The 26,533-nt window shown below is 51.4% G+C and overlaps 10 protein-coding genes across 10 annotated transcripts; 4 read left to right on the top strand and 6 right to left on the bottom strand.

Annotated features, from left to right (window-relative positions):
• Positions 1 to 430: 430 nt before the first annotated feature.
• Positions 431 to 1,472, bottom strand: LOC128269264 (oocyte zinc finger protein XlCOF8.4-like). The gene is made up of 2 exons (XM_053006674.1): positions 1,360 to 1,472; positions 431 to 1,297 (listed from the first exon to the last, which is right to left on the bottom strand). Exons 1-2 carry the CDS (start codon positions 1,417 to 1,419, stop codon positions 470 to 472), a joined length of 888 nt encoding a protein of 295 aa, XP_052862634.1. The 5' UTR covers positions 1,420 to 1,472; the 3' UTR covers positions 431 to 469.
• A 781-nt stretch (positions 1,473 to 2,253) lies between these two features.
• LOC128268141 (exportin-4-like) lies at positions 2,254 to 8,428 on the top strand. The gene is made up of 5 exons (XM_053005163.1): positions 2,254 to 2,304; positions 2,571 to 3,544; positions 3,620 to 5,144; positions 5,228 to 5,614; positions 5,677 to 8,428. Exons 1-5 carry the CDS (start codon positions 2,254 to 2,256, stop codon positions 6,148 to 6,150), a joined length of 3,411 nt encoding a protein of 1,136 aa, XP_052861123.1. The 3' UTR covers positions 6,151 to 8,428.
• A 176-nt stretch (positions 8,429 to 8,604) lies between these two features.
• On the bottom strand, positions 8,605 to 10,218 carry LOC128269265 (transcription factor Adf-1-like). The gene is made up of 3 exons (XM_053006675.1): positions 10,083 to 10,218; positions 9,777 to 9,936; positions 8,605 to 9,715 (listed from the first exon to the last, which is right to left on the bottom strand). The coding sequence occupies exons 1-3, from the start codon at positions 10,216 to 10,218 to the stop codon at positions 9,229 to 9,231; spliced, it is 783 nt and encodes a 260-aa protein (XP_052862635.1). The 3' UTR covers positions 8,605 to 9,228.
• A 551-nt stretch (positions 10,219 to 10,769) lies between these two features.
• On the bottom strand, positions 10,770 to 12,294 carry LOC128268142 (glycoprotein endo-alpha-1,2-mannosidase-like protein). The gene has a single exon (XM_053005165.1). It carries the CDS (start codon positions 12,240 to 12,242, stop codon positions 10,770 to 10,772), a length of 1,473 nt encoding a protein of 490 aa, XP_052861125.1. The 5' UTR covers positions 12,243 to 12,294.
• A 501-nt stretch (positions 12,295 to 12,795) lies between these two features.
• On the bottom strand, positions 12,796 to 13,998 carry LOC128269480 (zinc finger protein 14-like). Its single transcript, XM_053006959.1, has 2 exons — positions 13,528 to 13,998; positions 12,796 to 13,275 (listed from the first exon to the last, which is right to left on the bottom strand). The coding sequence occupies exons 1-2, from the start codon at positions 13,996 to 13,998 to the stop codon at positions 12,796 to 12,798; spliced, it is 951 nt and encodes a 316-aa protein (XP_052862919.1).
• A 3,367-nt stretch (positions 13,999 to 17,365) lies between these two features.
• Positions 17,366 to 18,420, top strand: LOC128278203 (exosome complex component MTR3-like). Its single transcript, XM_053016878.1, has 2 exons — positions 17,366 to 17,566; positions 17,628 to 18,420. Exons 1-2 carry the CDS (start codon positions 17,401 to 17,403, stop codon positions 18,383 to 18,385), a joined length of 924 nt encoding a protein of 307 aa, XP_052872838.1. The 5' UTR covers positions 17,366 to 17,400; the 3' UTR covers positions 18,386 to 18,420.
• Positions 18,421 to 18,427: 7 nt separating this feature from the next.
• LOC128278204 (splicing factor 3B subunit 5) lies at positions 18,428 to 18,935 on the bottom strand. Its single transcript, XM_053016879.1, has one exon. It carries the CDS (start codon positions 18,704 to 18,706, stop codon positions 18,449 to 18,451), a length of 258 nt encoding a protein of 85 aa, XP_052872839.1. The 5' UTR covers positions 18,707 to 18,935; the 3' UTR covers positions 18,428 to 18,448.
• Positions 18,936 to 19,326: 391 nt separating this feature from the next.
• Positions 19,327 to 20,588, top strand: LOC128269476 (venom serine protease-like). The gene is made up of 2 exons (XM_053006956.1): positions 19,327 to 19,870; positions 19,969 to 20,588. Exons 1-2 carry the CDS (start codon positions 19,327 to 19,329, stop codon positions 20,586 to 20,588), a joined length of 1,164 nt encoding a protein of 387 aa, XP_052862916.1.
• A 42-nt stretch (positions 20,589 to 20,630) lies between these two features.
• LOC128268212 (venom serine protease-like) lies at positions 20,631 to 22,202 on the bottom strand. Its single transcript, XM_053005247.1, has 5 exons — positions 22,090 to 22,202; positions 21,795 to 22,015; positions 21,509 to 21,721; positions 21,332 to 21,437; positions 20,631 to 21,268 (listed from the first exon to the last, which is right to left on the bottom strand). The coding sequence occupies exons 1-5, from the start codon at positions 22,109 to 22,111 to the stop codon at positions 20,631 to 20,633; spliced, it is 1,200 nt and encodes a 399-aa protein (XP_052861207.1). The 5' UTR covers positions 22,112 to 22,202.
• A 2,077-nt stretch (positions 22,203 to 24,279) lies between these two features.
• LOC128268213 (venom serine protease-like) lies at positions 24,280 to 25,971 on the top strand. The gene is made up of 5 exons (XM_053005248.1): positions 24,280 to 24,459; positions 24,736 to 24,954; positions 25,014 to 25,116; positions 25,198 to 25,649; positions 25,744 to 25,971. The coding sequence occupies exons 1-5, from the start codon at positions 24,319 to 24,321 to the stop codon at positions 25,921 to 25,923; spliced, it is 1,095 nt and encodes a 364-aa protein (XP_052861208.1). The 5' UTR covers positions 24,280 to 24,318; the 3' UTR covers positions 25,924 to 25,971.
• Positions 25,972 to 26,533: the final 562 nt, after the last annotated feature.

Below are 26,533 nucleotides of genomic sequence, written 5' to 3'. Positions count from 1 at the left end.
CAATAAATAAGCAAAAGAAAACGAGACAAAAATTGTGCAACCGTGCAGCGTTTTGTAGCGAATTATGCGGAGGGGGCACTTTTAATGAGAACTCGAAACCACCGGACCACTCCGTTCCGTTGGCGTGTGAATGAATTGCCCTAGAAACCTAAGACTAACCCGGGTCGCCGCGGGTCCAATGGACTAACATTCTAGACGCAAGTCTCTGTGCTTTAGGTTCGTTGATGTTATTTTTCATTTTTGAGAAATAAGCGTGGCCGTGACCCCCACCGGTGAGCTGGGCGTTAAAACCATACCTAGAGCGCACAACTACGCACACACACATACGCGGCATCATATATTGGCATCTGAAATTGGAAACTCTGAATAAAAGTCAATGAATAAAACAAAGTACCAACAACATTTATTCGGTTCTTGGTTTTACGTGCCGTTCTGCCCACAAGGACGACGTGTCCTCGGTCCCCATTCACTACTTGTGCTTGTACTTTCGGTGGCTTTCCAACCCGTTTCGGTTCGTAAAGTGGACTCCGCACATGTCACACATATACTCCCATTGGTCAAGGCGAATATGTACCTTTTCGTGCTGCCGAAGGTTCGACGAACTGGCAAACCGTTTCGGGCAGCCATCGTGCTGGCACGGGAACGGTTTTTCACCGGTGTGCGTACGCAGGTGTTTGGCCAGTGACCAGCGGTAGTGGAAGGCCCGGTTGCAAATCGAGCACACGTGCTGCCGTTCGAACTCGTGCGTCACGACGTGGACTCGGAGGCTTTTCACCGTGGTGAAGCATCTCTCACACTCGGTGCACTGGTAAGGACGTTCGTTCGAGTCCGAGCACAGGTGGACGGACAAGGCAGACGTCTGCACACCGCACTTCGGGCACCGGGGTGGTCTCCGTTGCGGTTGAGTCAGAATCTCCATCTTAAGGCTTAAGGTGATTTCAGACTCCGAACCGTCGTCCAAATGGTTGGTATCTACACCGTCATCGTCGCCGGCGGATGCATTCTCTTCCACCAAGAGCTGCTGCTGTAGATATGGAAGCTCTTCATCGTCCACGGCTGAGCCCGCTGATGATAGGAATTCGATCGTCGAATCAAAGTCCACCTCCTCGATTGGTTGAAGATTCTCCTGCTGAACATCGGCGCATTCCAGTGGCTCGGAAACTGTCCCACTGTGCGGCCTATACTGTGCCAAACGAGCAGCGGTCTGGTGTGTCGTCCGTTTGAATCGGTAAACGGCGTACAGAAGCTCTTTGCACCGGCTGCATATCCAATTCGGCAAACCATCACCAGCCGCAATCTAGAAGGCGTGGGAAGACAGATGTAAGTTTCACGCCGGCTGCTATGACGAAAGCTACTCACCTGAATCTGCAGCAGAAAAAGAGATTCTTTGATGATACTGCTAACGGTGGAAACACTCATGCCCAGAGGTTCGTAGAGAACGCACAAAAAACTAGGTCTCGCTTCCAAGCAAAACCGGCACACATCCCATCTCGTCTCGACGGAAACTTCTTCTTCTAACTCGCTAGCAGAATACATTTGGCTCGACGAAATAAACAAAATAAAATAATAATCAGTAAACAATCGGTCTGTTTTGTTATCACTGCCGTCAAACAGTTTGCCCAGTTTGACAGATTGGCGCGCAGTTTCGCTGGCAGCACTGTCGCTCCCTTTTTTGACAGCTCCTCGGGCAGTCGCCTTTTTCATTCCGTAGCGCAAAAACTTGTCGTGCCGTGTTGTGAAGAAAGTGTGATCAGCCAACGGAAAGAAAATTGGTCCACCAAGCAAAGCATTTCGTGTCGTGTGTCGTGATTTCGTGATCCCACGGTGAACAGTCTCGAAAGGTGAGTATCGAAGCAACAGCCCTCGCACCATATTGATGGCGAAGTAGGCTGTGTTCGTCGCAGATGTGTGTTGTGGATTACGAACGGGCCTCTTTCGTGTTTTCGTAGTTCCTAGTGTCCAACAAGATTCGCACAGGTGTGCGGGACCTTCACGAATCCATCACTTGCTTTACTCAAGTGAGCCGCACCCGAAAGAACGGTCAGTTCCGTCAAGCAGGGAAACAGGCCCGTAGTGTTTCGGCTGCCGTTTGGAAGTACGTCGTGATGTAGCCAAAGTTCTTCGCGTGTGCCCTGATACAACATCTCCCGTTGGCATAGTGCTCTTCGTGCGTGCACACACTCACACACTTACTTGGGTGAAAAATCGCAGTGTGCCGTGCCTTGATGCAAAGGAGACAGCAACGGCGCAACAATGGACGAAACATATCTGAAGAATCTCGAAACGGCGGCCCACATTATCATGGTGAGTAACGGGGGAAGGGCCATCCAAAATCTGGATGCAGCGATGGTGCCAGGGGGAGAAAAAAACGCACACAAAGAAATCCTTGGACCTTGGAATGCGTGCGCGATGCGTGTGTTTTCTGGGGTCCGTTTGGCGCAACGAAAATCGATCGGCTTTGTTTTCCGTCCCGTTTGCCACCCGACCGCTGCCGGCCAGTCTTTGTTTTGATTGGAGGCTGCAACAAAGTAATAAAATGTTACGATTTTGGTTTTGTCGTTTATCCGTAGGCCCCACCAAACTCCATCACCAACCAGCAGCGGCAGGAATCGGAGACCCTGTTTACGAACTTCCGTAAAACGAAGGCACCGTACGCACTCTGCCAGACGGTGCTGGAGAAGTCATCCGTCGACCTGGTGCTGTTCGAAGCGGCCGACGTGCTCAAGAAGGCCATCGTCGGCGAGTGGAAGTTTATCGCCGAGCAGGATCGCGTGTCCCTGCGGCAGTACCTGTTGAACTATGTCATCAACCGTGACATTCCGGTGTTCATCCGGGACAAGCTGCTGCAGGTCGTGGCGATCATGATCAAGCGTGCCAGCCTCGAAGATCACGGCATCGAGCGGGGCCAGATAATCGAGGAAACGAAAAAGATGCTCACTTCGGGCGACCTGAAGCAGCAGATTCTGAGCTGCAGCATTATGCTGGCGGTGCTGGAGGAGTACTGCAACATCGTGCGCTCGGACGATACCGGCCTGAATACGCTGGAACACTTTAAGGCCAAAAAGCAGTTCGAGGACTCGGACCTGCTGAAAACGTTCGTCATGACGCTGCAGGCGATGGTGGAGGTGGTGAGCGCGTTCGATGCGGCCAACAGCGTGCAGATGTACTTCTTCAAGCAACTGCTCACCGTGATGGAAACCGTTCTGACGTGGGGCTTCCTACTGCCGAACCTGCAGAATGTGCGCGTCATGCACACGCTCTCGAAGCGCATCATTGACACGTCGGAAACGGTGACGAAGGCCCTTCATGCGCCTCCGCTCCGGCTGCAGGCCCAGTGGAAGAGTGTCATTCTCGATCCGAAAGTGATGGAAGTGTTTTTTCACACGTACTGGAAGACCCGCGAGATCGACGATCTGCAACCGAAAGCCCTGATCTGCATCCTGCAACTGTCCACACTGCGGGGTCCGATCATAACGGAAAACATCGACGAAAGCATGGCGTACCTGGCCAACTACCTGACGCACTTTCTGTCGATGCTGACAAAGTAAGAACAAGTTCCCTAACGCCGAGTTCGCACCGTGTCCTTCTAGTTTTATGCTAATTCTCGCGTTTTTTCTAGCATCGAAATCAAGGACAAGGAAGCGTACAGCTTTTCGTTGATCCTGCGCAAACTGTTCCAGTTCCTACCGGCCGGGATGCTCAAGATGCTGCCCAACTCGCTGTTCGACGCGTCCATGCAGCAGTGCTTCACGATGACGATGAAGTTCTTTGAGCTGTCCGCCGCCGAAGAGTCGGCCTCTCCGGATGAAGCCCTGTACATTGACGCCCTCAGCAACATGCTCGGTATATGGTTGTCGTTTTTGAACGACAAACAAAACTACCCGATCGAACCGATGCTACCGTACATTACGCAAATGTTCGAAAAGTACGTCCAGTGCCACCTGGCACCGCCGCAGGGTGTGCGTGGTTGCGGGAGCCGTGAGAACGATGGTGAACGCGAGAACGAGATCACCGACATCGACGAACCGGACCGGGAGCGTTTCAAGGAGCAGCTGGCGATCATGGGATTTTTTGGGCGCGAAATACTACTCCACGCACTCGGTCTGCTGGCCGGGCTGCTGGAGGACCGAACGCGCAAACTTGGCACACACCTGCACATGCTGCACGCCTCCCAGTCGCTGTCGATCTCGGGCGTGGCCAGTCTGGTGAATCTGTTCGAGGACATCCACTGGCTGCTGCTGATCAGTGGGCACGTGATGGCGATGGAATCGGTGGGCGAGGTAGCGTCCATTCCGAATGCCGTCCTCAGCATCTGCGCCCAGCAGGTGGACGCCGGAGTGACCGATGTGTCGACCAGCTTGAAGCTGCTGGCCTCCCCGAACCAGGACATACAGGAGCTGCCGAACGCGGAGGCAAACGTGGACCCGGTGCTGCGGCTGATGGCGGCCGGCTTTCGGTTGTGCGAGCTGGAGAAGACGGCCATCGAGGTGCGCATGTACCAGTTTCTGAGTCCCGAGCTGAGCACCACGTTGCTGTGGTTCCTGCGGCACTGGTGCGACTCGTACGTGATGACGATCGACAAGTCAACGGCGAACAACATTTTCTCGAACGCATTCGGTATCGGCACCGGGGGCGCCCTGTGGGTGATCAATTATTTGCTGAACAAAATCTGTCTGAACGCGCAGCACCTGCGGGCCGAGCAGGGCGTGATGGAGGAGAGCATCGAGCTGCTGCTGGCGCTGCAGCGCAACAAGGCGCGCTCGCAGACCATCTTCAACTCCGAGTACTTCCGGTCGATCTGCGATCTGAAGAGCTTCGAGCTGCAGGCCAGTGTCAAGCGAAAGCTGCTCCGTGGCTTCGTGACGATCGCTTCCAGTGTCGAGGGCGACGAAATACGCACCGAGTACATCACGCGCATCGTGCAGGGGACGAAGGAAAAGTACGGCGTCGTGCTGACCACGTTCCAGCAGCAGGCGCACGTGCACCAGAGCGAGCAGTTCAAGGAGCAGGTCGTTGAGGTTCTCGAGGAAACGATCGGTTGCGTGCAGGGCGCGTTTGGCAGCCTCATGACCATCCTGTTCCACGAGATACAGCCGATCTGCAAGCAGCTCGCCAGTTTTATGTCCGTCTACAAAAACGACACGGTAAGAAGCTGCTGGTTTGGTGCATGATTTTTGCTCCTTTTCCGCTATCAATCTGTCCCCTTTCCATACCGTTCCGGTGTTAGATGATTGTGGAGCTTGTCTTGGAACTGCTGAACGAGCTGGAGCAATCGGCCGATGTGAAGATGGTCCGCATCGCGGTGCACCAGTACAGCATGGACGTGATAAGTGTGTACGTTAAGAACAACACCAATCGCATCTCGCTGGATCCGACCAACAACGAGCGGGACCCGCAAGACTTGATCCTCATCCTGAAACTCATCAACGGTCTCAGTATGCGCAATGTCGTCAACGACGACGACGAAGAGACGATCCAGCAGGCGTCGGACGTGTGTATCTACGGGCTGACAAACATTGTGCCATTGATAACCGTGGAATTGATTCGCTATCCCGAGCTCTGCTATCAGTACTACATCACCATTACGACGTTCGTGGAGTCCAAGTCCTATGTGGTGAGTGGTGGTCGGGGATCGTGGAAACGGGAAATAGATTGAAACTGACCAAACTGTTTCAGGTTCCCACGCTACATCCGGATTTTTTGAAGCAGATGGTATCATCGGTAGAGCTTGGACTGACATCGTTCACGTCGGACGTGGAGCTCAAGTGTCTCGAGTTTATCGAGGCCTTCGCCCAGGTCGTGCTGTGCCACCAGAACCCGGAATCGCAGGTCGCTCAGCTGCTGCAATCGTTCCTGAAGCTGATGCTGGATATGACGATTGGGCAAAAGATCGATTGGAACAACACGACCGACTGGTATAAGGCCATGTTTGCGGTCGTTTGCTGCTTTCCGCAGACGTTCAAGGACTTGGTGCAGAGCTTCCTGCAGGAGCACGTGGACAGTAGTACCGACAAGGCGAAGGAGATGATCAACGAAAGCTTGATGCGGTTGAACCAGATCGAGTTCATCAACGTGCGGTTGATGAAGATTCGGTTTGTCGATTGGTTCGATCGCTTCGTTTCGCTGGTGAGTCTTACGTATAGGAAGTAATTTATTACAATATTGTCGGTGCTGTCGGCCGCCGGGAGGAAGGAAGGCTTATTTTAGTTGTTTCTTCAAGAGAGCACACATGCCGGTACCGTATTCGAAGTGATCACGGAGTAACGAAGGAAGATGGATTCAACACCAATCTCAGTGTACAATGATTATTATGTAGACCCTCAGAATTCCAAACATTTGTCAGTACGAACAAGCGTGCGTCGTGTTTATTTCCGTTTGTTGGTACTCTGTTTATTGATTCTTGTATTGAACGGTGAATTTCCGCGTTGTTTGAGTACGCAAACACTTTTGTACGTTGTATAGAATGGGAGTTTACAATACTACCGTCACGTGGTGTGTCCCCGTAACGTTCGTTCGTTCGTTCGTTCGAGTGTGACTTTATTAATGTGTACTCTACTGCAGGCAGACGGAAGCGGGCCAAGGTCGGAACGACTCAAAGAACTGTGTAGCCAAGTGTGTGCAGAGGATAGAACGAACGTTAGAAGCAACGATCTGCGGTTAGCTAGGGGCTTAAGACAATTGTACTTACCGAGGCGTACCCGTGCTCGAATATGATATGTTAGAACATACATTTTCCGAAAAAAAAAACCAATTTGATCGAACTGTAAACTATACTTACAAAAATGCAACAAAAACACGGTCAGTGATAAAAGCGAAGAGAGAAATCCACTCACTCAATATTGATAATTACACAAGTTTCTTCGCTATCCTGGCAAGTGGCAAACAAAAGTGATACATACTTTTCTACAAAAGATCGCACTTGCGCACTTTACCTCTTTTTTTTATTTAGATAGAAACGTAGACACGCGTTCATATAAGCACGTTTTTTGCATTCTGCAACGCACTGAATTGTCGCACTGAACGGCGGCAAATTAAGAGGTGGACAGGTGAGGCGAGTGAGTGTGCGACCTTCTCTCCCATATTAAGTACCGTTTGAGGTTAGTCAACGCGCGCTACGCTATAAGCACCACGAAACTAAGCGCCGAACAAGGCACCGTGAGGCGCACCATCCGAGTAGGTGCGAAAGGCTGTTGCTGTGAAGCGCGTTTAGCAGCAGGCCTTCTTAGATACGTTCGCTTCTGTTCGAACACAGTTTCACTCGCTGAAAACACCCCACACAACTGTTACAATCAGAGGTGAAGCGAGACAGTGTGCTTGTACTCTTTACATCGTTCTATTATAGAAGGTTTTCACAGACTTCCGGGCCAGGTCCGTTGGCCAGTTCGCAGGAGATTAGTTTTGCCATGGCTTGCTGACTGACACGTGATAATTGACGAGCGCGAGAGGGGGGTGAACCGATTTCTATTGGTATATCATTTTGTACTCTGAAGGTAGTATTGATAAAACAAAGTGACAAAATCGAATCTAAGAGAGCATGGAATTGTATGAAGAGAATCGCCCTTTTCTGTGCATACCGATATGTTTATTCCCGTTCCCTTACATCATCCATTTCCACTACAAGGTGAAGCGACGCCAGGAATCAGCATCAGATGTTGTTGACAATCTCCCGGTGGAATAGAGGACGGTGAGTGAAAGCTCTCCTGTTTGTGCCCCCTGGTGGTGGTTCGTGTGGGCAATCTTTTGAGTTCGGTTGGTTGCGTTCCTTGTAAGCGTCCGTGATTCCAGTTTTCGTGTATTAACAAAGTAATGCAAGAGGCGAAGGGTACGGAGAGTACGAACTTAACATAATGATGATCAAAAGGCCACGTGCCATGTAAAAGCAACGACAACTTGATAACTCCATATTTATCTGTGGCACAAAAAGCGACGACGGGTGCTGCATAAGAAACAAGAGGGTAATCGCAGCAACCATTGAGCCCATAGATAGAACTCCCATTTGGACTGCTTTTGCCGCAGGATTACTTTTGAGCAACGGTTGCTTTTAGGCGGTGTGTACGGCCACATCACGAATTGGAAACTGTTTTCCGGAACGAGCGAGTGAGGAACACCAACCGGATGGTGTGCAAACGAGATTGAGATTGAGTACAAACTGCGAATTGCGATTGTTATTGATTGGTTAGCGCCACCTTAAACGGGGTGGAAAATAAAAACAAACAAACTAGCATTATTAGCCGTCGTGTGGTTTTCGAAAAATCCTAAAGAAACCCAAGAAAACCACACACAGACAAACAGATACTTCTATACTTCGCACACGGAAACAAAGTTTGGCTCGCAGTTGGCTTTGAAGGGCCACGCTAGAGTGTCGCTAGTTTTACAATTTGACGATTTGATCACGTCGGCCATGGCTACGAATGAAATATGATACTAAACCCGAGCTCCCCCCCGAGTGTTTGAATGGATTTGATTTAAAAACTGCAAACACTAACGATCCGAAAAAGAATGGAACCGATGCTGGATAAACTGTGGTAAAATCGGCGTCCGTTGGCTGCTGCATTCCGAACGCCCAACAAACGAGAGAGAGAGAGTCATTCAATGCTTCAGTGTTTATTGGTTTGTCCGTGAGTTATGCGTACAAAACTAATTTTTTCAATACGACACAATATGAGACGAGCGGTTAAGCAATTTAGCGAATTTGCGCCACCGGACGTAGCAGAACCTTGTCACTACATTTCGTTTCTTTTCTCTCCTAAACAAAACCATACCATTTTTGCAGAAAGCGACAAAACCGATTTTGATCATAAAAAAGAAAACTCTCCTATTCTAACGAAGCGCGATAAGTAACGTTTATATTATTTTATATGACGAGCTCTGAGACCTAGAGACCTATTCGACAACATGCGGCACTGTTTCGCACAGCGCATCCCGAGAGTACGGCTGTTTATGGACCGCACTCTCTCTCTTTCTGGTGTTGTTAACGTAACTATATATTCAATTATTTTACCAACGATTCTATTCACTTTTCATGAGCACATGAAAGAAAGAGAGAGCATGAGGAGAATGGGTAGTACTCACTGTATCGGACCGCGGTCCGTGGTCCGCCGCCGATACCTGTCGTCTAGTATTATTGCCAGTACCGACTGTTATGTATTGCAAGCAGAGGACAATTAGCTAAAGCCGGCCACTTTTGCCAATATGGTACGGGTGTGGGTTCGGCCGGCCCGCTGGCGTTCATAAGTTGGAATACACCAAGTTGGTTACAGCGGTTTGCAGGGCGTTCAGGCGAGCGGCTGGCAAATTGGCTTCATCGATGCGAAGCGCCAGGGCTTCGAAGAGGAGCTGGGTGCTACTTTTGCGAATATTGCAGCTGGCCTCCAGCTGGATGGCTTCGGCCGCCGTCCGGATGATTTTCACACATTCCGATTCGATGAGATCCAACGACGAGCGTTTCCGGCCACTGCCGCCTACGGTGCTGCTTGGTATGTCCAGTGTAACCGTGGCTCCGCCGCGACCGTCCGCAGCAAAGCGGTCGGTGCTGACGATACCGGAACTGCACTCCACTGCCACGGCCACCGTCGTATCGTTGCGCACGTACTGCTGCTGTTGCTGCTGTTGCTGGTGCTGGTGCTGCTGTCGGGAGCCGGGATGCTCACACTTGATGTCCACGTACCGTTCGTCGCCCATGAACATTCCTTCCAGAAAGGTTGATGTTGTGGACCTGTGGAAACGATACAGGTTAAAACCGAACCGTCTCGCCGCTCTGTACGTGGGACACTTACACCGAGGCTTTGTTGTATCCTTGCAGAAACGTCAAGCTGTCGTAGTATCGCCACTTCTTCGGTTGCTCTTCGTCGGATGTCCCTCGGGCGGACTGTTCGATGCGGCTCAGCTTGATGAACTTGTCCCGCAAACTTTTCCACCTACGTTTGCAAACTTCCACTATTGGGCCACGGAAGCCACCAAGCCCAGCACCCAGGTCAGAGTAGAAAGACAGAAAGTAAGCAACAACAGATTCACGTAATTTGCTGGTGACGGGCATTTGGCATGGCATGCCCCGTTTAACCGGTACTCCGATTGGTTTTTACCTGAGCAGTGCAGCTCGTATGCGATCTGTTGCCACAGCCGTTCCTTGTCGTTTTTCCTTCGATAGTTGACGTTTTTTACGTTATAAAGCACTTCATTTGCACGAACTTTTGCGATTAATTGCTCCTCGAAAGTCATTTTCGTGGAAGTTTGTAAACACAAACGTCTCAATGCTGCCTTTGACAGGTTTCAGCGCGATCGATTATTCTGACAGTTCGCGCAGTGTGTCGGCGCCGGGCTCTTTCGGGGCTGATTTGTGCTCAAAATTGCTCAGTCCCAGCATTCTTGCCCCCCATCCCTCCGATCACCTTGGATACGGGAAATAAACGGCGAGAAATGGGCTTTTCGGATTGGCGAATTACCGGGGGTTTGAATGTTCAAAAAATATATTTACACTCTATACTAACAGCACATCGTCGCTAAAACCGCCAACCTAATGCGCGTGTGGATAAAATAACGCAGTAACATTCTCACGACGCGCCCTACGCGTTAGTTATTTGATTAGTTTCCGGCGCAATACTGAACAGGGTGCCTCCGCAGCGGAAACGATGCTTCGGCATCACAGCGCTACACCCGGTCCTAGGGCTAAAACCCCTGCTGATCTCTGCTAACAATAACCGTCGACCATCCCGTCTAAAAGGCCCTACGATCTAGGCGGGCAGGTTAATATTCTTGTGGGCTTGTGGGACCTAGCATATGGTAGCGTTGATGAACTCGTAACAGTTGAGCGTGAGCTCCGTCTTCTTGTTGATCCTTATGTTGTTCAGCTTGTACTTTATGTACTCCTCCACCCAGGACTGTGTTAGGTCAAGATATTTCTCCGGCGGCCCCGGTAGATAGTCGCGGAAGCCAAACACCGGAATCGCGGCCTCGATTTGCGTACCGTCGACCCAGTTGTTGTAGCTGTTGATGGTCACGATCTGGGCCCCGTTCTTCAGGGCCGTGCGCCACCCCACGTCAAAGTACTGCCCATTCGAGCGGTACCGTTTGATGTTGGTTATGCCGTGGTTTTGGTGTACATTGCGTTGGTATTTTTTGCGATCGTAAAACCCGGGCCCGATCGTGGGCACAAACAGTAGCCGGTAGCTGTCGGCAAACCGTTTCAGATCGTTCCAATTCTTCCACGTGGACGCATAGCTGGCACCATTGCTGGGCAGATACGTGTAGAACCCGTCGAACCCAGCCCGGCGGACCATCGATTTGTGCTCCTCCGAGGCGATGTGTGCTAGCACGATCGCGTCGTAGCTTGTTCCCCGGATCGAGAGTATTCCGTTGCGGTTCAGCAGTCGCTTCCAGTCGGAGTCCGGGATGCGGTACGCTTTTCGCACGTAGAACAGCGGCAGATTACGCTGTTTCGAGAGCACACGGTAGTAGCAGAGCGGCCCGGTTGTGTCGCCAAATGTGTCCGCGAAGTACTTGATGTTGCTTCGCACGCTTTCGATCGTTCGATCTGGGTACTCTAGCACTTCAATGGCGACTTTGAGATCGAAATGGTGCGCCACTTTGAAGATCATTCGCAGCTGGTACTCGGAAAAGTGTGGCTCCCAACCGAGCACGACCGTGCCGATGCCACAGTTCTGAATTTCATCGAAATGCTCGCGCACGATGGCTTCGCTGGTGTTGTACAGTTTGCGCTTCGGATAGAAAGCCGTATTGACGACGGTGGGTTCATCGTGCGGTCGAAACGAAACCGAACTGTTTGCGTAAATGCGCGCCAATAGCTTACCGCCGCCCGGCGGATGCGGCGTCGGTTCCGTCGGTTTGTACCACGCCACCGAGCCGTGGTAAAAGATGTGCACGTTCCGGCTCTTGGTGAATGTTCTGTTCCGATGGTCCGAAGACGAGGACCGTCCCCCGGTGGCGGCCTGTGGTGGCTTGTTGCTGCCCACTAGTCGTTTGATTTTGTCGCGAATGATGCGTTCCCTCACCTGGTGCTCATTGTACTTCTCCGGCACGATCGTTTGGCTGCGCCGCAACTCGTACGAGACCACATTCTGGTACCCATCGTTGGGCAGCGAGAGCGGTGCCACTTCCTTCTCCGGCGTACTTATTGTAGTGTACAGGCAGAATATCAGCAGCAGAAACGACGTCACGCCAACTAAGCAGATGAACAATTTCATCGACTTGATGCTGCTGAGCTTATGGTGGCCAAAAACCGTCATGGCAGCAGCGGGCGGGTCGAATGAAGTTGCCTCAATGAATCGCCGGATTACATAGTTCCGCACCAGCGACACTCAGCTCGTGTTGGCTCCAATTGGACTGCGGTTCGTTCTACGGGGACAAAGTGACAACTTTGGTAACTGCGAAAGAAAATCGAACGTTTGGCAAAGGATGCTTTCGGAAGGGCGCATGCCCGTGCGTCGGGCATGACTGCCTGAAAGAATCGTGCCTGCCTGAATCGTAACGCTCCAGACGGGAACAAATGGCTCTAAACGCAACCAATGCTGGAATCTTGAGATCAGTTGCCATGACGACGGTGCCACATGCTCAAATGAAACAGTTTTGACTTCCTTAGCATAGTTACCGATCTGCGGAGATTGCGAACTTCTACAATTCAATTGGCCCGTTCGCTAGCACGCACAACCTTGATTGATGATGGGGACAACCCACTGTGTCTTTCCTCGTTCCCCTGGCTATCTTTCGGATATCTTGCGCTTCGTTTCAAAGCCCGGTTGCTGAGACCATTCAATTTTATTGACCTTTTGCCGGCTGTTACTATTTGTCCTTGCTGTGATTTTTAACATGCCTACTCAAGTGACATGGCGAACTGAAAGCTTTATTGCACATTTTACATGCAAACGGCTTTTCGCCGGTATGAGTTCGGATGTGAATTTTTAACTGAAATGGATGAGGGAATGTGGAGGGACAGTGAGGACACTGATGGTGTAGGTCCTTGTTGTGAATCTTCTTGTGCTTCTTCAGCGTGTTTGCCGCATAGAAGCCTTTGTTGCAGATTTCGCAGACGTATGGCTTTTCACCGGTATGTGTGCGGATGTGCACTTGTAACTGGGATAGATGTGGGGACATGAAAGGACAGTGAGGGCACTGATGATGTTCGTCCTTGTTGTGCGTTTTGGTGTGCCTATTCAAGCTGTTTGACGAAGCGAACGATTTGTTGCAAGCCTCACACACAAACGGCTTCTCACCGGTGTGGGTTCGGATGTGAATCGTTAACTGGGACGATTCCGGGAACCGGGAGGGACAGTAAGGGCACCGAAGATGCTGCTCCTTGTTGTGTATTTTTTTATGCTTCGTCAGACTGGTGGCCGAATGGAACGCTTTGTTGCAAAACTGGCAAACATATGGCTTTTCACCAGTGTGCGTGTGGATGTGAAACTTCAACTGAGAGGGTTGCGCAAACTTTGCCGGACAGTAAGAGCATTGGTGATGTAGGTCCGTGTTGTGAATTGTTATGTGTTTTCGATGGCAGGTGGATGAAGTGAACCCTTTTTGGCAAATGTTGCACACGTAGGGTTTTTCACCCGTGTGCGTGCGGATATGAATCCTTAGCTGAGTTGACTGCGCAAAGTGAGCCGGACATCGAGGGCACTGAAACCCGTCGTCTTCGTTGTGGGTCCTGGTATGATATCTCAGAATGTTGTCATCGTGAAATGCTTTGTTGCAGGTTTTGCACACAAACGGCCGCTCGCCGGTGTGCGTGCGAATGTGAATCTTTAGTTGAGATGGTTGTGGGAACTTGGACGGGCAGTGGGGGCACTGGTGATGTTTGTCCTCGTTGTGAATTCGTTTGTGCTGCGTCAGAGTGGTAGCTGCGTGGAACGCTTTGTTGCAAATTTTACACACATAAGGCTTTTCGCCGGTGTGCGTGTGGATGTGAAACTTTTTCTGCAATGCCGTCGCAAACCGGGCAGGACAGTAAGGACACTGATATTGATAGTATTTGTCCTTGTGAGTCATTTTCATATGTATATGCAGTTTGACTGCCGAACGAAACGCGTTGTCACACACTTTACACTTGAATTGCTTTTCACTGGTGTTCTTTCGGACACCCTTACCTTTTGGACACTGCAGTCGCTGCTCGTCAACTACGGACTCAGGTTGAATAACAGTGTGTTCTACATTTTCTTCACCACGAGGATCCATTTGATTCAACGTAGGGCTTCTGATACAAGGTTTGTTTTGATCAAAAATTGAGGCCGGTTCGTCAGGACCCGTGATGGTGTTCCCTGTCGTTCGGTCCCCGCCGTCTTGGTCCTTACGGTTGAAATCGAAAGGATTGGGTTTGAGAACATTATGCTCATGTTTCAGATCTGCTTCCGATGATGACTGAGGCTGCTGCTGGTCGTCCATTGGTTCACGTTTCATACGGGTTTCCAGCGGTTCTTCCACTGCCTCAAACAAGTCGTCATGATGATTATAATCGTATGTGCTGCTTATCTTATGAGAATTGAAAACCGTTTGATTCGATTGATGAACATTCTCTCGATCTTCTGTGTAAATCTCCGTTTTAATCCACACCGATTCTATGCCATCGGTTTGCTGTATATCGCCAACAGGGGCCACCGACTGGTCGTAAGCCGGCGGCTCCAAAACACCATTAGCCGACTGTCGCATTGCACACATAGCCGAGGTGCTAGAAAGAAATGCGCTTTTACACATATTTATTCTTGTTCACCGTCAACTCACTCGACTGATGAGGAATCTTTAGAAGGATGAGAAGATTCCATTCCGACTCCAAGGATTAGAAGATGAGGAAAGCAAAATTGTCTGTGTCTGATTGTTTACTAAAAAAAAGGTCGAATAACAAATCGACAGCCTTCATTAACTCACAGCATCAGTGAGTTACCGTATTTTTGCTCCTTCGAGAAGCTGTCAAAAATAGCCTATTGACAATTGACAAACAGTTTTAGCGCGATCTAGCAATCACAACGCGAACGCGGACAATTTTACTTTCGTCTGTAATAAACACTTGGAGTAAAAATGGCACCTTCGAAACGGTCTAAAGCTTCAAAATTATCCGAGTACGTTGACGGTAAACAAGAGTGAATATATTTAATAGCGCATTTCTTTCTAGAACCACGCCTATGTGTCGAAACTGCCTGTCGACTGAAGGCGCGTTGGAGACGGTCACTTCCGACGAACGGGGCGAATATCTTTTACAACAAACGTTTTCCTGTACAAATGTTCAGGTAATATGACTTTCCAAAATTGAATTTTCCCATGCTTTCGTAATAGCATGCTCCTCATCTTTTTGCAGATGAAACTATTGCCAGAATTTCCGACGTATTTGTGTTCGGCGTGCAAATCGCGGTTTGATTTTCGGGATAAGTTGCGCTCGATATGGATTCTAAACAATGCAAAACTCGAACGGTTTAAGGAAGAAATGGACACCACCCATTTGACCGGTTCCGAAACAATTGTAGCGCAGTCTGACGGTGACACGCAGCAAACCGAAGGCGTTGAATCGGTGGTCAAAACAGAGGTTGTCGCAGAAGACTCGGAAGAGGATTATCAATCGAGTCAAATGGTTTCTAATTTACAAAAGATGAGTAGTACATACGACTATGATCATCGTGACCGTTTGTTTGAGGCAGCGGGAGGATCGCTGAAAACACCTTTGAAACTTGAACCAATGGACGACCAGCAGCAGCCTCAGTCATCGGAAGCAGATCTGATTCAAGAAGTTTTGATGGCAGTGAAGAGCATCACGGATCCTGACGACCCAGCAACAATTTCCGATCTAAACAATTTGGGTATCAAGCATGCCATCGCAGGCCATAAATTGAATCAAATGGATACTAATGGTGAAGAAAAATCAGAACACCCTGCTAATCAATCCGCAGTCTGGGAGAAGCTACTGTTGAGATCGAATAAGCGACGAAGTTCCCAAAAGGATATCACCGCTGCAGAGTCCTCAGTGTCTACAATCCAGAGCCCAAAAGTTACTCGTAATGTGCATAGAAACAAGCAAGAACACCAGTGTCCTCATTGTTCCGTCACTTGTGCAAACGCATCCAAGCTGAATATTCACGTTTGCACTCACACCGGCGAAAACCCATTCCAATGTAAAGTCTGCAGCAAAACGTTCCATTCGCTAAACAACCTGCGCGGCCATATGCAAATTCACGACAAACTTCAATGTCCCCACTGCCCAGGCGAATTCGCACGGCAATCCCAACTTCAGGATCACATTCGGACTCATACTGGTGAAAAGCCATTCATCTGTGATGTCTGTAGCAAAGCGTTCCATGCAGCACAAACTCTGCGCATACATATGAAAACTCACGACGAAGAGCAACTTAAATGTCCTCATTGTCCTGGCAAATTCACACTGCAATCCCGTCTTAAGGATCACATCCGGACTCATACCGGCGAAAAGCCATTCGTCTGTAAAGTCTGTAGCACGGCGTTCCATGCAGCACGCATCCTGAGCGTCCATATGCAAACTCACGACAAGGACCAACACCAGTGCCCTCATTGCTCTGGCAAATTCGCAGTGTACACCCGTCTTCAGGATCACATTCGGACTCATACCGGCGAAAAGCCGTTCATGTGTAAAGTATGCGGCAAAGCGTTCCATGCGGCACGCTACTTGCGCCAACATATGCAAATTCACGACAAGGACAAGGAGTAAGCATTCTTAACTTCACAAGCAGCTGTAACCTGAATCAGATCAATAAATTTAATACTCCAGTAAAACTGCGTTTTTCCAAGAGTATAAATCCGTTTTTGAATGTTTATTGCAATACGAACCTCCTTTTTTGCTCTTGGACACCCTCCTTATTTTGGTAAGACCCGGGGGTCTCAATTGCATTGGCGAAGGGATCATTAGCTAGTGAACACGGTCGGGCGACATAAAAATCAATGTTTTGTTCATAACAACAGCATTCTATTACAACTGCTGGTCAAATGTAACGCTACTTAGTATGTAATGCTTGTGCATAGGTACTTTAGTTTGGATTAAATAATGTAAATTAGTGTACACAGAAGGGCAAGGATCGCCAGTTACTTGGCGGGTCCTTCTCCAAAAAAATGGGCAAGATTTAATGCATCGATCATTTCTTTCGTGATCGCATCATTCAGATATATCGAAACATTTGAGCGCATTGTGTTGTGTTCATTTGCTATTGATTTCTTGATCCATTTGTTTTAGATTGTATTTTCGGTTTGTTCCGTTCGGTGCGAACGTTGACAGCTGCATTGAATTCGAACATTTTGCTCATTTTCAGTCTCAGGATCTCTATCGTAGCCGGCGCGTTTGTTTTCAATTTGTCAAACTTGGCCGTAAACATGTGCGGCAGAAAGGTGCTGTGTTAAGAGCTAGAGTTTGCCACGAAAATTCGGAACGCACACACAATAATGCCACAGGATACGAAACGGATAAATGGGCCGGACAGTTCCACGTCGTATGTAGCTTTCTGCAAGGATAACGCAGCGCAATGCTTCGAAGAACGATTAAAGCAAGCCATCGGTAAAGGCGGCTCACGCAAAGATGGGCGCAGCGTAAGCGGAAGCCGTAAATATTGTAAGCTCGCGGGGCAATTGCTCTTTCCTGTTATGTTTACTGATGAGAGTGCCTTTTGTAGTTGCAAAGATCGGCGTTGTGTCCACTGCAAAAGGCTCGGCGTACATCGAGCTGGGCAACACGAAAGTCATCGTGTCGGTATTTGATCCGCGGGAAATACCGAAGCAAAGCAAATTCTGTGGGGTCGGCGAGCTGTACTGCGATTTCCGGTTTTCTCCATTCGCGTCACTGCAACGGAAAGCACCACAGCCGGATTCCCGGGAGCGTAGCATGGCCACGGCCCTGGCCAGTGCTTTGAATCCGGCCGTTTGCCGGCATCTGTTTCCGAACCTGCAGATTGATGTGTTTGCAAACGTGCTGGAGGACGACGGGTCAGCACTGGCGGTGGCAATAACGGCAGCCGGGTTGGCGCTGGCCGATGCGTGCGTTCCTATGTTCGACATAGTGGTAGCCACTAATGCCGGCATTGTGGGCGACCGTGTTTTGGTCGATCCGACGGCGGAAGAAGAGCGCCTCTGTGAGGAAGGATCTGCGCTGGACAACCACGGGCTCGTGCTGCTTGCGAAGCTACCGACGCTTGACCAAGTGTCGGAAATTCGGCAGCATGGTAACGTTTCGGTTGGGACGCTGTGGGAAGCGTGTCGGCAGCTGAGTGGGGCCTGTGGTGAGCTGATTCCGATAGTGAAGTACGTTTTGGTTAGTAAGGTAAAGAACAGGCTGCAGGAAATCGATATCGCGAGCGATGAGGAGAACGAGCTAGAGACAGAGAAGCCAAATGAGGAACCGCTTGGTGGCGTTTCAGTGAAGGAGGAGCGATGATGGAGAATAAATGCAACGAACACGTTCGCAAGCGATCGGAGTCTATCGGACGACGAGTTTATTTTAATCTTCGGGCTTTTCCGGCGGAGGGCCGCACGGTTGTAACATTTTCTCCATAATGTTAAAGCGAATGCGTGCTTTGGATTCGTTTTCGGCCACCGCAAAATAGCTCAGCATGTCGTAGTGACCCAGGTAGGTTGCGAGCGAGTCCCGGTGTTGGTTCGTTAGCCACTCGTACTTCGTGGTGTCCGCATGGCCCGTCCCGATGTATTTGCTCTGAAGATGCTCCAACTGGCTGTGTATGTTGTAGCGGTCACCCATTTTCGAAGGGCCTTATTGCAGCCAAAACTAACTTTTTTTTAACAAAGCAGAGAAGTTGAACGCCAAGCCTTCTAAGCTCTGTGTGTAAACACGAACGCGGCGCTTTTGACAGTTGAAGGAAAAAAACTGACAGCTGACAGATGTATTGCTGACAGCATTGCAAATGTTTGCTGTAAGTTTAAATAGTAACCGGCTCAAAGAATCACGACGCCTATTTCCGAAACATATTCAGCAGGAGGAACATGGGAAAAATACCCGATTTTGTTAAACAGTTGCCGGTGTTTAATGGGTAAGCGACGGAACTGTTGAACTGGAGTACGAATGTTTTGAACTGTACGAAGAGATGCCAACCAATTCTCCATTCTGAGAATGTCGGAGAAGCAGCCGACGTCGTAAATGCAAACATTGTCGGATGCAAAATATGCTTTAAGCATTTCAAACGAGCATTTGGTTGTATAATTTTAGGTCCCGCGATGAACTTGCTCCAGTTTAGGATGGACTTTTTTTATCGGTCGAACTTGTTGACTCAGCTGGACCACCGCACCTAGTAATGGCTGAATTGCGATGCTCCGCTTTTGCTGGGAAAAAACAGTTCCCTCCACCGGTCCCCAGTCATAACGATGCAGCTGCGGGTGGTATTAACGTTGATCGTTTGGGGCTTGGCCGAGGCCGATTGGTTCGATTCGTGCGATCGCGAGTTTCAGCTCACCAGTGTGGCTGACGTAACGCTGAATTCCCCGTTCTATCCGGCCAACTATCCACCGGGCAGCTCCTGCCGGTTCGTTGTGCGTGCCCCGGAAGGCTACGTTATTCAGGCGACGTGCACCGTCAGCATGCCCGGGGGCGGTTCTTGCTCCACAGATTTCCTGTACGTCTCCACCGAAGGCTTCATGTCACCGGTGGGAAGCGAGTTTTTCTGTGGCCGCGGTTCCGTCGCCCGTCGGTCACTGTTCAACAAATTGACCATCTCGTACATTTCGGCCGGGTCGACCGATTCGGGCTCCTTCACGTGCCGGCTCGTCGTGCAACAGGCGTCGTGTGATTGTGGATGGTCCAGAACCGCCAAGATTGTCGGTGGTGTGGAAGCCGCAGTGAACGAGTTTACGTCTATGGTGGGCCTTCTAGACCCGGCGACAGCGAACGTTTTTTGCTCCGGTGTTATCGGTAGGTAGAGAGGGAGATAGAGGAGGGAGTGCGGGACCCATCTCCTTGCTCCCAAACCCGAAAGACGATCATGATTTCTGGCGCTCTCGTTTCCACAGTCAGCTCCCGGTACATTCTGAGTGCGGCGCACTGCGTTCAACCCGTTCCGGATGTCAGCCGTGTTTCGGCGCTGGTTGGTGACCACGATTATCGTAACGGGTTGGAAACACCCTACTCGGCGATCTACAATATCGAACAGATCATCGTCCACGAGGGGTATGACGAGCGGACGCGCGATAACGACGTATCGCTGCTGCGAACGGCATCCGGAATCGACTGGAATCGGGCCGTTGGACCCGTCTGTTTGCCGATCCTTTACGACACTTACAGTTTCGCCGGCCTGTCGGTGGACCTGGCGGGGTGGGGCACGACCAGTTTCGGAGGGCCGATGAGCACGGTGCTCCGGAAGGCCACCGTGCAGGTTCTGGCAAATACCGACTGCTCCGCGCCGTACCTGAACGATCTGAAACTTTGCACGTTTGCCGCGGGGCGGGACTCGTGCCAGTACGATTCGGGGGGACCATTGTATCTGCGGGGGGCGCAGAGGATGTACACAATCGGTATCATCAGCTACGGATCGGCTTGCGGCGGCACGACACCATCCGTGAACACGCGCGTAACGAACCAGCTGAACTGGATTCGCCGACAAACGCCAGACACTGCATACTGCGCCAAATAAAAGACCCCGCTTTCGCTTGGTTGGTTTTTATTTTGTTTTTATTTACTGATAACAGTAACTCCACTCGGGTGTACTCGTTTGAATCCAGGTTAGGTAGCGAAGTACGTTCGTGTTGACACTCGGTCGGTTGGTGGCGCACGCGATGCCGTATCCAATCGTGGCGACCAGATACACCCGACCGCCGCCGCTGTTGGCGTCCGTATAGAACAGAGGGCCGCCGGAGTCGCTCTGGCAGGTGTCCTTGTTCGGCGTCAGTGTGCACAGTTGCTCGGTGACCGAAAAGTTGGGATAAAGAGCAGCGCACTGTGCCGCACCGACCACCGTGAGACCGACCTTCATCGGAACGTTCGACTTTGGAGCTCCGTAGTCCAGGGTGCCCCAGCCAACCGCTTCCAGCTCGATGCCCACGAACGAGGCTCCGGCGTACTTCAGCGGCAAGCAGACAGGTCCGACCCCAGCGTTGAACAGGATCTCCGAGCGCGTGCGTACGATCGCGATGTCGTTCGATCCGCTGGCGGGATCGTAGTGTTCGTGGATTTTGATCGATGCCAGCAGCAGGAGCGCCGAGTAGGGCGTATCGCCGCCGGTGCTGATGTTGTGGTCACCGACCAACAGGCCCAGGTTAGGCAGTGATCGGCCCATGTAGCAGTGCGCAGCCGTGAGGGCGTGATAGTTCGTGACTGTCGATGGTAGAGAAGTTGATCTTCCGAAAGAGGCCAGGGGCCGACCGGACGGCTACTTACTGACGGTAGCACCGCAGAAGATTCCTTCCCCGCTGGTTCCGTCCACCAGCGCGGCCATCATCGGGAACTCGTTGACCAGCGTTTCGGCGCCATTGACGATCTTTTTCTGGATGGGTAGAGGACGGACAACGCGATTGTTAAGCTTGGATTGCGAAGACCCGTGCGACTCGGACGGACCTTGCGACGCATGCCGCACTGGCAGTCGATTTTGGTGGCCATACAGTAGAACCGCCCGCCATACGTCGCACCGGGCACGAGTAGCGCTAGCACCAGCCTGCTGGAGGACGATTCGACCTCGAGCGCTCCGGTTCCGCAGTAAGCTTGTCCATCGGCCAGCTCAGCGTGGCCGCCTCTGGACACCACCAACCGATCGGTGTTGCACGAGGGACTCTAGACATGAGCGGAAAGGAAAACAGCAGTGTTCAGAGTGCTAGCTCGCTGGGCCGGGTTGCCGGGCATTTACCCAGGGGAGCGTCACGTCGCTGCAGGACAGCGCTATGCGGGAACCTTGCGTGCTGCTTAGTGTCCACCGGCACTGGGTGTGGCCGACATATGAGCCACCGTAGTTTGGAGAGTAGATCGAGTACGACACACCGCTGGCCGCCAGCTCGAGAGAGTAGTCGCACGCACCGTACTGTCCCGCGGTTGTCCGAAGTGCTGCGCTCAGCAGCAAACACGTGGCAGCTGTCGCGTCCGCAGAAATGAACCGAAACAGGTGAATGGAACGCCCCGTGGTGACCGATCGACCAACAGCTTACCGAGGGTCATCTTTAATTGCATTTTTATTAGCTTTCCTCTCAGGCAATCCGTTGTGTCCACACTGGCGAGCGCGAGATGCGTTCTTTTGCGTTTATATGTGTTCTGTTGCGCAACGAAGAGCGTTCCTGGAAGATAACGGGTCAGATAAGGTCCGGATCGGCGGTACAGATCGGATGCAGGTTGCTGACGGCCGGCCAGTAGCACCGCTTCCTGCCCAGTGATAAAACGAGCAAATTGATATCGGGCGTAGAAGGTGAGCTTGAGCTTCCCTTTTTTGCTGGTCAGGGATTGAAACTTTGTCCTCGTGTTGTCGAGAAGGCCGAGTGGGTGCCCCATTCGCACACTCACACGCGCTCACATTCCACAAAATAAATTATCACGTTCGGGACCCCCGGGTGAGGGTGAGATAATTTTACCCGACCCGGAAACTTTGGTTACCTTGAACTTTGGAGGGATGCGATCGCCATTTGGTTTTATTTTTATTCACCCGTTAAGCACTCGTTGGCTCCTAACGGTTTAGTTTCGTTTCGGCTTCGGGAGGGTCAGTGTTTAGTAGCGAACCAATCGAGCGGAAAAACAACGGTCGAGCTGGACTTCGTAATGAAGTAGAACAGGGTACTGGTAGGTGTGTGTGAGTGTGTGCATCGTAAACAAATGGGACATGTTCGTAAACAGATAAGGCGTTTCTTAAAATTTCTGACACCGGCCAGGTGCCCAGTAGGGTTCGGGATTGGCCCGTTTTGCATATCATCGTACGTACGTGGTGTGTGGTTTTAGCAGCTGATTGTTTAGTGTTCACCCACCCGGGCGTTACAATGCCGTTGTTTGTTTAGTAAGTTTTCCATTTGTTTTTGCTTTACGCTTCGCCGAAAGTACCGCCCATATCGTGCCGTGCCTTGCGTTGCCACAGCAACCATTGAAAAGCACTTTTTGTTTCGAAGCCAGTTAAGGGCCATTCGGCGCGTTATATAGGTCAACGCATACACAGTGCGTGCTGCATACTTTTAGGCGCAATCCAAAGTGGGTTAAATTTGAAACTTCAACGATGGGGCCAACGATAGGCAATCCACAATTGGAACCGATAGAAGCATTGTGGACCATTTTCAAAATTGTGTTCGATACTAGTCGCCCGTCATGGAAATAAAGTATTGAAGCGCTGAGTGAAATTGGCCGGCAATGATTGAATTGTACGAGACCACAAATATTGGATTTAATGTAGGAGCCCGCGTCATAAAAGTCCGCAGAAGGTAGGCAACAACACCGAAGATCTGGTGTTTTGTCATGATCAATTTTAAACCCCGACCCGGGGAATGGGATGCCGGAAAAGGATCGGCAACTGTGCGTGTGTGGGAAGCCACCAACCGACCCAATGGGCTGGACGAATGCTAATTAATAGCGTTTTTAAATGTTTCGGTTACTGCTGCGTTGTGGAGCGTAAATGATGGCGGTGCAATAAAAATCTCGCCCCTTATTGTTGCGTAAAACCCGTCGCATTACGCCATTGGACGTGGTCATGATTTATGAAATGGCCCGCACGGCCATTTTCATCGCCCGGGGCTTCCTGGAGCGGGGCACCGGAAATGGTTGCATCGAGTGCAGCACGGCCCTTCCTCGCTTTAAACGGCCGATGCCGTACGATTAATTCACCGCGCGAACCACAAAAGCCGCTGCCCGAGGTTAAAAAATGCTGACACTATTTGAGGGGGGCGGAAGGCAAAAAGAACGGCCACTGTCAACGCCGTGAAGCGATAGGCTTAGCTGCACCGAAAGTCGAACCGAAAGTTTCAGTTCTAAGCCCCAAACTTACGGGGCCCGCCTGACAATGTCAGCCGTTCCCGGGGTGTTGGCACCAGGGAACGGGCGTGCGATAAGGCGGGGTTCAATTTTCGAGTACGTCAATCAAAAACTAATCAAAAAACCACCAAAAACAGGTATCCACGCAGTGCTACAGTGTGTAATCGAGTGCCACCAACCGACCCCGGTTTGGCGTGGCGAATATTTATGCTTCCGGGCGCGAGTCACGGACGGGGCTGTCCCCTATATATGCCGGTGGTGCTGAGACCTCCGTCGTGTGTTCGGCGCACAAATTGGATTGTATTTAAGTGTGCAAAATACGAGGGCGCCACGTTAGTCGTGTGATGGGTCGAAACGCGATGATTCTTAAATTGGTGTGCTTCGTCGTCGTGGTGGTCAGCCGGGTCCGCGGTCAGTGTTCGTTTACGCTCGACATGAAGTTTGGCTCCACGTACCAGATGGTGTCACCGGGCTATCCGTCCAACTACCCACCGAACGTTCAGTGCACGTACGTGATCCGTGCCCCGTACGGCTACCGGATCACCCTCGACTGTCCCACGTTTCAGATCCCGAGCGTAAGGTCTACCTTTGGCGTTACTAGTGGTGCTGGTGGTTAGAATGGGGCTTTTACAACCCGGAACAATTACTTATTGGACTGCAGCAATCGAAGGAGTCCGTTCCGAGGAGTGCTATTTTGACAGTTCGATGGTTCGGATCAAAGTGTGTTGCTAAGATACGTGCAGACCGTGGAGAAGTTGTCACAGGCTCTCGGAACGGACTACTAAGATTGCATCGGACTTAGGCAGGTCTGCAAGGGGTGTCTCACAAGAAGTTACGTTACCCGCCCACAGAGCACCAATTGCCAGCTGGACTCGCTGAAGATTTCGCGCACCGGTCAGATGGACCTGGGCGATGCATACACCTACTGTGGACTGGGCACGCTGCAGGAGAAATCGGTCGCCAACAAGATGACGGTTCGGCTGACGTCGGCCGCGACCAGCTACGGCGGCAAGTACGCCTGTACGCTCAGCATCCCAGAGCAGAGCTGCGAGTGTGGCCGGAAGAAAATGGTAAGCCGATTCCGGTTCCGACCACCCGACACTCAACCGCCCTCTCCACCCTTTTCTAGCGACGCATCGTGAACGGCGTGGAAACGGCGGTGAACGAGTTCCCGATGATGGCCGCCCTGATCGATGTCAAAACGAAAACCATCATTTGTGGTGCCACTATCAGTAAGTAGACCCGCGGCCCCCCACCCCCAGGAAGTGTTATGGTCTCTCTCTCTCTTTCTTTTTCTCTTTGTCGCGGCGAAGTTGCCAATAATTATGCCCTTACGGCGGCGCACTGTTTGCTGCAGCGTACCACCAACGACACGGTGCTGCTGGTGGGCGATCATAATATCAAAACCGGGGCCGACACACCGTACGCGCAGGTCTACGTCGTCGCGCAATTGCTGGGCCACCCCGGGTTCACCATGAATCCGTCCCGGAACGACGTGGCGCTGGTGCGCACCGAGCAGCCGATTCAGTACAACGTAGCGGTCGGTCCGGCGTGTCTTCCGTGGCGCTACACGAGTCAGTCGTTTGACGGTGCAATCGTTGAGGCCACTGGCTGGGGAGACCTAGACTTCGGGGGACCCCGGACGGACACGCTTCAGAAAGTGAACCTGACGGTCATCAGCAACAGCCAGTGCTCGCAGCGGCTCTCGACCACGGTCCCGTATCAGCTGCTGTGCACCTTCGCACCCGCCCGGGACACGTGTCAGGTGAGTGCGCCGGAAGTTCGGGTCCCCGGAACCGGGGATACCGTTCGATCGAGGCCGCGACTACAAGGTACCCTTTTGCTACCCTCCGTAACAGGCCGACTCCGGGGGGCCATTGTTCTACACGAACCCGTCGACCGGGCTGCTGTACAACGTGGGCTTGGTAAGCTTCGGGTTCGCCTGTGCCACCGACAAACCGAGCGTTAATACCAGGGTCACCGAGTTCCTGGACTGGATTATGGTCAACAGCCCGGCAACGTTTTACTGCTACCACTGAACCGTTTGTTGCTGCTGCTGCTGCTGAGATGTCGAAGAAGATGGGGAGGGTCCAGATAACGAAGGCAAAACTCCAAACTAAGCCCCAGTCCCCGTGTGTCCGTCCGTCCGGTGCTAAGGTAAACCGGATTAATTCCACAGCACACTCGTTGAAGCGCGAAATATACCGAAATTGGAAAACGGAACGGTTTGGGTCGGTTTGGGTTGGCCTCCTATTTCCCGGTGTCCGGTCCTTCCGGTTGTTGCGTTGTTACAACCGGCTTCGACAGTTGTCGTCGGTGTGCGTGGTGCGGGTCCTGGGCATCTCGCCGGGTCACCGGGAGGCCGGCTGCGGAAAGATGACAAATTGTGTTTCTCCTAATTTTATGTAAAATAAATTCAACTTACCGCGCCCGGGCCATGGCGTAGCCAGGGCGTATCTAGTGCAACGCGCGTCCCGTTTCGTGCGGCCGCTTGTGGTGCGCCCGACGGCCAGATAATGGCCACGGACTGGGCTTACACAAGAAATAAATATTAAAACCAACTGCTACGGACAGACCGGCCGGCCAAAGTGCTGGGTTCCGAGAGTAACGGCGCGATTTATGCACCACTCGCCGCCGGAGGTGGCGGCC

Source organism: Anopheles cruzii, chromosome 2, assembly GCF_943734635.1.
Source record: "Anopheles cruzii chromosome 2, idAnoCruzAS_RS32_06, whole genome shotgun sequence".
Taxonomy (NCBI): Eukaryota; Metazoa; Arthropoda; class Insecta; order Diptera; family Culicidae; genus Anopheles; species Anopheles cruzii.
Note: the sequence above shows the minus strand (reverse complement) of the source record. Positions and strands in the feature narration are given on the sequence as shown.